Source organism: Perca flavescens, chromosome 11, assembly GCF_004354835.1.
Source record: "Perca flavescens isolate YP-PL-M2 chromosome 11, PFLA_1.0, whole genome shotgun sequence".
NCBI lineage: Eukaryota > Metazoa > Chordata > Actinopteri > Perciformes > Percidae > Perca > Perca flavescens.
The window spans coordinates 31,801,752-31,814,281 of record NC_041341.1 but is presented as its reverse complement, the minus strand read 5'-3'; the positions used below and the strand labels follow the sequence as shown (position 1 = coordinate 31,814,281).

General features: G+C 40.1%; 1 protein-coding gene across 2 annotated transcripts in view; it reads right to left on the bottom strand.

Moving 5' to 3' along the window:
• The window catches only part of slc4a3 (solute carrier family 4 member 3), an 89,906-nt gene that overhangs the window by 30,776 nt on the left and 46,600 nt on the right, over nucleotides 1–12,530 (bottom strand). For both annotated transcript variants that reach the window (XM_028590966.1, XM_028590968.1), the window contains 3 exons: nucleotides 7,782–7,927; nucleotides 5,193–5,373; nucleotides 4,779–4,914 (listed from right to left, as the gene is read on the bottom strand). In XM_028590966.1, coding sequence (XP_028446767.1) covers nucleotides 4,779–4,914; nucleotides 5,193–5,373; nucleotides 7,782–7,927 — 463 coding nt within the window. The remainder of the gene's footprint in view (nucleotides 1–4,778; nucleotides 4,915–5,192; nucleotides 5,374–7,781; nucleotides 7,928–12,530) is intronic.

Here is a 12,530-nt window from a genome sequence, read left to right as displayed (position 1 = left end):
AACAAAAGGACATCATATCAAACAAATAAAAGACCAATAGTTTACAACTACACAAATGTTTTGTTTGCAAGTTTTAAGTTTTACCTTTGAGGTGACAAGTTTTTTGCTTGAGTTAGTGTGTTTTGTTTGATACTTGAGAAGTTTTGCTTGGAATTAAAGTCACAAAACTAATCCCATAGTTAATGGATTTCCGTGGGAGTTTGGGGGTGGATGGGACAGGGGATATGGGGACATTCCATGTATGGTTTGCTGATGGTTGTACACTCTCCCCAAATAAAGAGATGATAAAAATAAATAATAAAATCTCCTAAGAGAAAATCTGTGCTGACACTGTAATTTTTCAAAACGTGGTATTTGCATTAGAACATAAAAAAAAACAGCCGGAGACTAATCTGTGTAGCCTTATTAGCTGCGCTTTTGTGCATGTTAGTGTAAGCACATTTCTCTCCCTCTCACAGAGAAGTTTTTAGTGTGTCACACCAGCCAAGATTTTGAACACTGCTTCATTACATCACTGCTCAGTCCAATGGTGACATCACCTCATTAGGCCCACACGGTCCAATAAGACGGCGCCCAAGTTGGATGCGACGGCGCCACGAGACAAAAGAACGAGGTGTGACACTGAAGTGAATTGTGCTTCAGCCGTTTCCAGAGGATCTCTAAAGTGGTCTGAGTAAGCGATGAGCTACATTTTAGCAGCACCTTAATGTGTTTCCTTCCACGTCATAAATCGGATATCTCAGACCGGTGATGACTCTAATGACAGAGTCGGTTTTCTCCCCTGTGGAAGCAGCCAGTGACATGCTGGGACTTTATGTGGAAAGGCTGTGAAAGATGGAATGATCGCATGATGGCCTGCTGCTAACAATGTCCGCTGGCCAGATTATTTTCATGTGCATCTGTTGTGTCGCTTTGCGTGTGCAAAATCCATCCCGTTAGGTTTGAGTGAAACAACACATTTTGTCACAACAATGTTAGTAATATTGAATTATTTGCCATAATCTATTGCCTAATCCAAACTTTTAAAGCGTCATCACACCGATGCATTGTCCATGCAATAAAACTGTAACTGATCAAACCCAGACTGTACCATTCTGGTTTAACAGAGGGGGAGCAAGACAGAGAATGCTGGACCAGTGGCTGAGCAGAGCTGTATACAGAGACATAAGGCCAAGATGAGTTCCTTGGAAACTAAAACAGGTATAAGTGAACGTTTTTTTCTTGACCTTTGCAACAAGAGTTGTCAAAACTATCTCACTCCAAGGCCCACATAGTAGCTGTTCTGGAGCTTTCAATGTTTTTATATGAGTAGAGAACTTTTAAGCCAACTTAGACAAGAAGTCTGAAAAGTGCTAAAAAGAAATTCTACGACAACTGGGTAACCTCCATCTCCTAAGGAATCATGTATACCAATCTCTATATCAATATCAAAAGCTCCAAAATAGCTAATAAATAATGATATAATAACAAATAAATGAACCTTTCAACAGTGTATAGTATATAGTTGCAAGTGGGCATTGACACCATATGCTAGTCCACTCAAAGAAAAATGAGTCAACATGCTAGCTTCTCTGTTGGCCAAATGCTAATATCAGCATGCTAACAATGACAATGTTAACAAGCTTGTGTTTATCAGTATAATGTTTACTATGTCCAGTAACTTAGCTCAGTGGGTTAGCATGCTAACATTTGCTAACTAGCACTAAACACCAAGTACAGCTAAGGCTAATGGGACTGTTTGTCATTTTTTAAGAGCATTGGCCATTAAAAAAATGACAAACAAACCAAATGAAATGACAATTTACCCAATGTCAACCTGCTGGTGGCGCTAGAGGAAAGGTCAGGGGAGTTCCAAAGTTTTTAGGATTCATCACCTGGCAACTATGAATGTCCAAACCAACTTTTGTGCCAATCCACCTAGTAGATGTTGAAATATGTCACAGTATAAGTGAAATTGTTGACCTATTGGTAGCGCTAGAGGAAGAGTCAGGGGATTATTTCATTTAGTGGACTTCATCAGGGGGACCTTAAATGTCTGAATAAAATTGTATGCCAATCCATCCAATAGTAACAGTAATGATTGACAGGCTGACCAAAAGACACACTAATAAAATATGTTTCTAGCTAAACCGAACTGGGGAAAGACCGAGAATGACAAACCTCATTTGTACAGGCGTGGCTTATCTTTCCTCTGTTAATTCCATTTGACAGCCGACATTTAGGTAACGCAGGTTTTTTAGGTTATGTAACTGTTTAAGATCTATATAATGCACTATGTGTAGAGCACTGTTCCATTAGCCATGTGTGTCAATGCGATGGCCAATCAATAAGTGGGGACCGTTTGAGAGAGCTAGAGATAGTGTGGATATGACATGTCACATCTATTACACAGCCACATGCTTGTGTTTATTTGACTTTATATTTAGCAGAGTGCAGGATGTGATGTAACTATCCCCTCTGGTGTTTTGTGAGCATGAGAATTTGGCTTTGCTGTGGGCAAGCACTGGTCGGTAATTCCATTTTGAATTGAGAACCTGACACCTGAAAACAAGTCATGGTGTGCCATGATAACCACCCCCTCTAGAAATCTACACACATATACTTCTGCTGGTTTAACATCATCAAACTTGAAACCAACAGTGTCTGACTGGGCAAGCTGGAAAAAACCTGCTCATGCTAAAACAACTAAGCACCAAAAAGCTCAAAGGCTAAAATAACAACTGACCCTGTTGTTGAGAAACAGGAAACCTTTTGGAATGAAGACACCCAAATAGCCTCGTGCTTAGCCAACACAATTGGTAGAAAGGCTGGTTTTAAGCCTTTCTACCGGCTTCAGAGCCAGAACTGGTTTTAAGCCAATTTAAATGTTTTTATAATGCCTCTATCACTATATTTTCAATCTTGGTGTGTAGTTTTGAGCATCAGGTTGAAACCCTCTTTTGTGTATGAAATAGAAGTAAGTCTGACTGAGAAAGCAAAGATCTTAACAGGCAGAGATCAAAGGGCCAGGATGGCTCACACATACTTTTAATCTGAAGGTCTATGCTTTAAGACCCAGTGCAGCTACAGCACAGTATTAAGATTTGTAACTTAGTCAACCCCGGGGAAGTACACCAGATGATGAGCCAAGTGTTGTTAAATGTCATAATTTGGAATTTCCCTGTTCAGTTCCCCTGAGTTTGATGATAAATGAGGAGGAAGAGGGCTAGGATTTTAGTTTTCATGCTGCCATACCTACAACCCATGATCAAAATGTAAACAAAGCTGCATCCACACTGCCATACACTGACAGGTCAGTTCATACATAGATAAAGAAACAACTAGAGTCATCCAACTTTGTTATTAAACGCAATGAAATTAAGATCTGTGTCATGGTAACTAACACTTGACTGACTAACCAAAACTGCATGTAGGTGTTCTAATTCAGGCTTTCAGATCAAACTTATAAAAACATAGAAAAGTAGAAAGTCCTCATAAAACAACTACAAGTCAGAAATAGTGTTCACATTAAAGTGACACGATAAGGCTGGCGATATTAGTACAAGTATCAATATTTTCCATGATTTCTAGCAAATAGCACAGAACTGGTTGTCAGTATTAGGTATAAATCAAAAGTAATGTTACATTACATAGTGTTTCCCATACCACATAAGTCTTCTATTTAATTTTTTACGCAAGGTGTGTGCGGCCCTTTTACACAGAAACTGTCGTTATTTCTTTTAAATTAAACTACCGATACACAGGAAACGACTTAATGACTGTGAATGAGCGTATTGGCAGTTTAATTTTGAGAGTTTCTATTTCTATTTCTTGTTTCCCTCACCTGCGTCCTCTGATAACAGCTGACAGTAGATTGACGTTTTCACAGCGCTGTGCCAGCTCCAAAAAACTGAAGAAACAACAACCCCGAAGCAAAAGCTCTCCGTCTTGCCTGTGAATCACACAATCCTACGCCGTGTGTGCGCAGCTGGTGTAGCCAGTTAAAGGATACATTTCGTGGCACATCCGCTCCGCTTACGGTTCACATACCGCTACACGTTAAATGTATCGAAAGTCGCGCAACCTTGCCCCTATTTTCAACTGTTACTAACTAAACTACACACTAAATAGTTGTGTGATGTGTAAATCAATGTTGTTTTTATTTATTTTCCGTAATGATGTGCACTAAACCACAATTGTGCTAGTGGTCACACAGTTACGTGTTTGGACACGCTCATAAATAGTTGTGTGATGTGTAAATCAATGTTGCTTTTATTTATTCAGCAACACTATCACCTGCAGCACCCCAATAGCCAACCCGCTCAACAACTTTTTGGGGCAGAGTCACCCCCCCCCCCGGAAAAAAATCCTATGGGAAACACTGTATTAATTGTGTTGAAATTATTTGACAGCATTCCTGACAGGGACAGGATCAGTGCAGCCTTTTTAACATACTTATGTTCCATTAGTTAAACCCTGAAGAACCTGATTCCTGCACATACACCATTTTCAATTCTCTCCACAGATTTGTGTTTATGCATTTTATACTCCTGCAATGCTTCCATAACAGTTGGCTCTATGACCAGCTTCATGACAATGGTTATGAAAATTTTGAATATCAGGTTTAGTGGAGCCGAGTCAAAGAGAGCCTGACTAAGTTGAACTTTATAAGGCAGCCTCATGTACTTTAAAATATTTGTTTAACCCACTGTGCACGGAAACATATGTTGTCTTTGAAAAAAGGTACAATGAATTAGATGTCTTTTAAATACTAAAGTGATGTTGGCCTGATTTCTGACCTGTGTTTGAGAAGCAGAGCCCGGAGAACACCGGCTCTGTCCTCGGCTCTGATCTGATCAGAGATGATCATCGTCTCCACCACCAGATGGACAATCCCGGGCATAGAGTTCTGCTCCAGGTCCAGAAGGATGGCACCTAGGGAAGGAAGGTACAGGAAGATAATAAGTGGCTGCTAATAATCAGATTCCTTCAAAAGTATTCACATCCAGCGCTTGGCTAAATGGGGGAGAACATTTTGCAAGTCAACATATTGTTACTTGAGAAATTTAGCCCAAAACACACTGGATGAGTTTTGCTTCTTTTTGTATGCCATGTTTATCTTTGTGGATTTTATTTCAGCTGCACATGAAAATAGGTAAACCATAAGATGTGAACATCTGCCTAGCTGTATGCATGCAGAAGAAGCTGTTTACCGTGTGTGATGGTGCGGCGGAGCTCCAGCAAGCTGCGGAAGGAGAGGGAGGCCACATGTGGTTTGCCCCAGCGGTCTGTCTCCTCCTCCACATCCTCCTCAAACTTGATCCAGCGGGCCCGCTCCTTCCAACGCATTTCATGGTCCTTATCCACAATTAGCTCGTTCAGCTCTACAAACAACTGAAGATGAAGCAGAGCGGACTTGTGAGCATTAAAAAGCTGTGGAGATTCCCCTTCTCACTCCGATCAAGTACAATGAGGCTAGCACCTATACGAACGACTTTACTTCAGAAAACACCAGCGCAACCAGTTTGGCTGTTACCTAGCTTGGATAGTTTTAAACCAAAACACGATAATATACTGATAGGAAAATAGATTCAGAGACAGTTAATCCAAGGATACAGTCCACACACATGTTTATGGGGAGCAACTGAGCTGAGTGGTTTGGATCCAGCCAAGAGTGGTTTGGACTGAGAGGATAACCAAATGGTTTGGAGAGACATTTAGTCACATTTCAACATAGAATTCCTCGTGATTTGTGTTTTTGTGACATTTTTGCTGTCAAACTGAGGTGAAACATACTGTAAGGACCAAGTTTGTATTCAAGTCTCATCAGGTCAATGAAGATGAGTGTCCTTAAAGCTATAGTGTGTAGTTTCTGTCGCCCCCGTGAGGAATTCTAAGTAATGACAACAACACTGTCGGCGCATCCACATGACGCGAACCTTCGGTGATCGTGCACCACCCCCACGCAGCTGCTAGTAGCATTTATCCTGTCAAATCAAGGAAGACACAGAGGATTAAAAAAACATGATGGACTCCTACAATTATCTTCACTTGAGTTTATGCGCGCAAAAGTTGGACGACACAATTTTGTAAACATAGCCATACTAAGAAATCCAGAGAGAGTTGTGTGGAGTGGATAGTCTTAATTAGCTCTGTATTAACTCATTTGGCAATGGCTTGAATATAACGGAGGTTCATTAATATGAAAAAGTTGTGCACTATAGCTTTAAATTAAGACTACACTCCATGAGCCATGAACTTTATAAGACCTATGTAGCCTCTTTCAGCTCATTGTTTTTGGTTTCATGGCCCACAACTTTACTTTTGACTTATTGGTTCACTCGCACTGCTCTCATCAATCTGGTTTCTAGCAGCACTAGGCAACTGTTTTCAGCGCAACACCATTGACAAACCCTCACGTTACCTGCCTAGCACTTAATAGCTGACAAACGAATAGTGGATAGTTTAGTAGCTAAATAGCCAGATTTCCCCTCAGGAGCTGGTGGAGACCAAACCAGAGCAACAAGGAGAGTGAATATTAGACATACATTTGTTGGGGGACCTGAAACACCACTCCAAATGAATGCTTTGAAAATACATATTTTGAAGTTAACACGTTCACCAAAACAACTTAAAGGGTTAGGGTAGGGTAGATGGCGGTTGGCTGTGGATGAGGGCAGCAGCAAGAACATATTTTAGCCACCTAAAAAAAAAAAAAATCACAATCCATTTAAGTCATCGCTTTACCTTTCTGTCAGACAGCCCCAGCTGTAGACCAGCAATTCCTGTGTACTGCGAGGTAAAACGACAGTTTTTGTCAAAGGAGTCTGGTGGCTTTGAAGAGAGGATAGATGGATATAACGGCTTCAGTTTCCCTTCGGAAAGGGCTGTCTGACAGCAAGGTGAAGTGGTGAAAATATTCTAAATGCAGAACACACTTAAACTGATATTTATTTGTTAGGTAGCTAAAATACATTTCCCTGTGTGGCGCCATACATAGCAGAACATTGCTTAGCTTCCGTGTCGGTACTCCTGTCAGCTTCTCCAAACTTGGGGCGCGCCAACTGCCATCTACTGTAGGTACCGGTAATACACTGACTATAATAAGTACATCATACAAACCCACTTCAAAAGATTCAAACTATCCCTTTTAATAAGATTCTGTGTTTGAAGGTAGATCCTCTGCCCCCAAGTGGCCAAAAATTTAATACTGCTTTAAAGATGATGATTTTAACAACAGAAGCCTTATGATTTTATGTTGCCTGCATATAAAGTTCAACAGTGACCACCCACTATTTTAACGGCTCTGGTTCAGGAAGTGTTTTTCCCCGTTCAATATCTCCACTGACGTTTCATTAAATGCTTATATAAAGAGTTTTAAAACCTTTCATTCTGGGCAAAATAACATAAAGGCAAAGGTGCAATACTGTGTACAGAATCTAACATAGACGTCAATGGTAGAAGCTCGCTCTAGCCGTGAGTTCCACCAATCAAAGAAGTCGCTGTTACGCTTTCTCCATAAAACTGCGAGTAAAACATTTTTTCTTAAAGGAAGGTTGATTTTTAGACAGACTTCGAGCTTCTATAAGAGCAGAATCGTTCCGTTTCACATCCTTGTCGCTCGTCGTCAGTCTACCTTGGATGGTTTAGACATTATGGCTGATAATCAAAATCCTTATGGAGAAAATGAATGGGATTTTCACTTCCGGAACCACACTGATGAGCTCTATTCAATTGTTCACCCAGTGGTCGCAATGCAAAGTAACGTAGCTGTGGTGGGGGGAACAAAGTTTGCTGCAAACCTCATGTGTTTTCTTATCTGCTGCTCTCTTCTTCTTCTTCAGGCTGCTCAGTGGTATGGAACTGTTGCTGCCTCGGGTCACCAGACATCGTGAGGACTTCTTCACCAGGTGGCGTCTCACGCCAGGGTTGTCCTCAAATCTGTGACCTGGACAGCCACAAGTGTTTTAAGACAAAAGAAAATGCAAAAGATCAACATTGCAAAATCATGACGTCTAGATTTCTGTAGGAGTAATTCAGAAATCAACCTAACAAGGTGCACTCTGTAGGCTGAAATGCTCTTTTAAGGACTGTGATACAAATACAAAACAACTCAGAAAATGTGATCCGTGCTGGAAAATCTGAAATCTTATTTGTATTTCTGTTTAAGTTTCCAGCTGACAGCAGAACATCCAATAACAGAAGGCAACAGCTCCATGGGTGAGCGAGAATCTATGTATGCCAAGTGGAAGTGTTACAGAGGAGGTGGTTTTGTCCCCAGACATTTGTCAGTTCAAAAAGAGTTAATTTCATTTTCAATTTCCTTCCCCCACAAATCAGATTTGATTGAATTTAACATAATGAGGAGGTCTTTTCATTACAGTGAGGACCTGGGTCATTTGCCATGTAAAACAGTGGGAGGCTTGTGGGGTCACTTCATTTGGATACAGGAACTGGGAAATGCAAAGTAAAAAGCTAACCACCTGTGTGGAAAATGTGTTAAGCGAGTGGCAAATTATGACTTACATGATTTGAGGTAATGGTTATGATTTGGCAACATTGTGACTAATGAATAATTCCAGGCCCATTATGTGTTTTCATACAGATGTGGTCAAATGTGGGTATTTGGTGACATTTAGGTATAACTTAAGAAATACATTTTAGAAAATATCAGTAGTTGTGCAAATCAGGTGTATTTATATTTCTGTCAACTACTTTTCCAAAGCATACCCCGAGTGTTTGGACTGATTTAACACTTTCCAGGCAGCAATTAGGGATTATGGGTAGGTACTGTATTAGGTTATAGTAATGGTTAAGTTAAGACATGGGGTTGGTGTATTTAAGGTCACGGCAAAGATCTGGGGGACATATTAGAAACTGATATTTGCATTCAGTCTGGAACTGCTGTTGACAACTCAGACTGTCCAACGACTGAATTTAATTTCTTACTAGATCAACACTGTCTTTTTTTCATCTTTAAATGAGCAGCTGGTTGTAACCAAAGTGGAGGTGAGTGAGAGAGAGTGTGTGTGTGTTCATAAAACTGTAACAAGCGTTCCATTCTGCTGCGTAATGCCTTCCACGAGGAAACAGGGTGAAATGGAAATCAAGATGAAGTTAGGCTGTATTTCATCCTAGTGAGTCTCTCAAGGGAGAAGCTCTGAAGGCCATCCTTGTATGAACTGCTCCAGCTGATGTGGATGAGCTGATTTGTTCACCAAAGGGCAGGGCACGGGCCACGGACCACCACAGATATGCACCACATATCTGGAACAAACTCCAAGAAAACTGCAGGTCCGCTGCAACTTTCACTTTTTTTTAAAATCAAGGCTGAAGACTTTTCTGTTTGAAGCTGCTTTTTTAAAGTAATTGTTCATTCTTACACTCCACTGTAACTTTAGTTATTGTACTTCATACCTGTCCTTTTCTATTTGACCTGTTTTTATATTCTTATTGTTTTTTTATGTTTTATGTAAAGTACTTTGAATTGCCTTGTTGCGGAAATATATAAATGAAGCTGCCTTGACTAATTTTGTTCCACTTCCTCCTCTGGAACTGGTGTCTGACAGGGGCTAAGGCCTTTTTATCTTAAGCCCCCCATGTTTAAAATACCAAAATACTTGAACCATCTACAGCAAGTGTGAAAAGTAAGGGTGTGACGAGATCTCGTTTTACGAGATCTCGCGAGATTAAAACGTGACGAGATTTCTCGTCGAGGTGAAAAGTTGTCTCGTGAGGCGATGTGATGTCAGCGTGATGGAGCGTGAAATTACTATTGAAGATCCCCCTGCCACTTTTAAATCATTTGTGTGGCAACATTTTGGTTTTCCTGCGGAAATAATAAACGGCGAAAGAGTGACAGACAAGACGAGCGGCATAATATGTAAACATTGTAAAAAAAAATGCCGTATACACGCGGCTAACACGAGCACTATGCAAAAACACTTACAGCACCACCACAGCTCTCTACTAACTACTGCACCCGCGATGAAAACATTAAAAGGGCAAACAACTCTAAAAGCCTTTGCATCTCTGCCACCGGTAAGTGCAAGAGCCACGGCAATAACGAGGGACATAGGCGTTTTTTATTGCAGCTGATATGAGGCCATTTTCTGTGGTGGAAAATGTTGGATTTCGGTGACTCCTCCACACACTGGAAACGAGGTACGTCATCCCATCACGCGCGCATTTAACTCGCACTGTAGTCCCAAACCTCTACAAAGAAGCCAAGGTCAGTTGAATAAAAAAAATATTTTCCATTCATATATTTCATCGAGGATTTCTTCAAATTTTTTTTAAAAATCTCGTCTCGTCTCGTTCTCGTGAACCCAATCTCGTGATGTGTCTCGTCTCGTGGAGTAAGTGTCTCGTCACACCCCTAGTGAAAAGTATTACTTTTGTTATTATAATCCAACAATACCACACATCATGTTTAAATCTCTGAGTAGTTTCCTGTGGTACCAACAGCTTTCCACAATGTAGATTTAGAAATCTTCCAACTCTCCTTGGCTAACATGCACTTTCTGCAAAATCCACACCTAAACACATGTAAATACGTACAAATACACTATATACTATGCAAAAAAAATGAATTGGAGTTAATTTAGTAAGCTATACAGATACAGCCTTTAAAAGGCAATGCCAAGTCTACCCACACATTTTTTATTTAATGTAAATGTAGATCCCACATTCATAGACATTGGATTATTATTTCTTTTGTAGTAAACTGGAGGACAAACCCTTGGGCATTTTTCTGTGACGGGACTTAACAGGACTGGTCTTGATCGATTACTTGGGTCAACAATAAGACACACATGTTCTAGATTATATTTATTCTGAAGAAAACAAGTCAGCTATACTATCCACCTCATTTTGATTACATTGATCAAATGTCCATTTTAGAAATCAAACAAATCCCAAGAATGACCAAAATCCCTTCATTATCAAAAATCATGATGGAATTTGTTTGCTTGCCAGGTACATTGCTGTCCACATATCTCATTTTCTGTTTCTTTGTGCTCTTGTGAAATCCAAATGTTGTACAACTCTGATTTGCAACATATTTCTAACCAAAGCATCTTAAATCTAGCTATAAATGTTTGTTCCATATAAAGTCATCATGCTACAAAGCTTGCCACCACCTTTGAACTCTCTAAAATAATTAAATGTCTTCCTTCAGAGGTTTGCTGTCAATGTTTCAATGTAAGTTTGGTCGGATTGACCCTGACTATGACCGTGTCAAAATTGAAGTTATTTTACTGCACAGTCCTTTTTCAAAATAAAAGGGAAACCACCTCAAAATACACAACACACAGAAAATGTCCTTGTGTTTAAAATCTCATGAAATCTATTGCTTCAGATGTTTGCTAAAATGTTTAATATAATCCTCTTCAGGATGAGCCTGACTATGACCATGTCCAATCTGAAGTCATTTTACTATCTCATTCCAAACTAAATTGAAAAGTTGGCAGCCCTGCACTAAAGACTTTATGCAGTAGATCTGCCCAACATCTGGAAACAGACTGTGATGAGTACAATCTGTGGAGTTCCCCTTTGATACTAGTGGTAAAGGTCTGTAAAAACAGGAATGTTTGCCTTCAATTGTCCTGCTCTTAATTCAGACATTATTTTATTGTTGGTGCAACAAAGTCATAGAGGGGTGTGGCTTCCAGGCCAACTGACACCCAAAGCATCTCATCACTTTCTGATCATTGCACAGATCTTGCTCTAGTTAAACAAGACTAAGAGTCTACAGTCACAATAGAAAATGCAAAATGCCAATTAAAACATCCTAGTTTAGGACGTTAGGAAGCTGTAATTTGCTAATTGGTACTAAACACAAAGTATAGCTAGGGCTGATGAATGTGTTTAGTTTCATAGGTATTTCTGAAAGGGTGCCTTTTATTCGTAAATTCTCGTTACACAAACGGCAAATATTGTTTACCGACATGTTGCTTGCTTGCTGAGCTAACGAGCTATGCTTTGCCTGCAGCAGCAGGGGCTTGTGGTTGTATTTTCATACGCTTCGTTGATCTGATTGGTTGATTTGGCCCGTCTATCACCAACATAGATGATAGACAGATGGTTTATCCAATCAGCTAACCAGTATTTTCACCCCTTCCCAAAAGTTCTCCAACGGAAAGTTCCCAGATGGATATGCCGAGCAAATGCAAAGCAATCCATCTTGCGGAGTCAGGTTTAGAATAAGTAGCTACACAGTGAAGAAATGTGAGTGAGTAAAGTTAGTTGACAGCACATGTAATGACTTTGTTGTGGAGTTAATACACTACCCATTCGGAGAACAAATAAGCTGTATTGGTGTCTTGCTGGTGCGCCACATCGGGAATGTCACCACAGACACCAAACAACCACAACTCTGGTATACTAAAGACAGCCAAACCTTCCCTGGCAGAGATAGGCTTAATCAGAATTGTATGAACTCGTATGGCAAGGGCTTGAATGTAACTGACGTTCATTTATATGTAAAAGTTCTGCACTTTAGCTTTAAACTGACATTTACATTACAATGGCATTTGGCAGGCACAGTTATC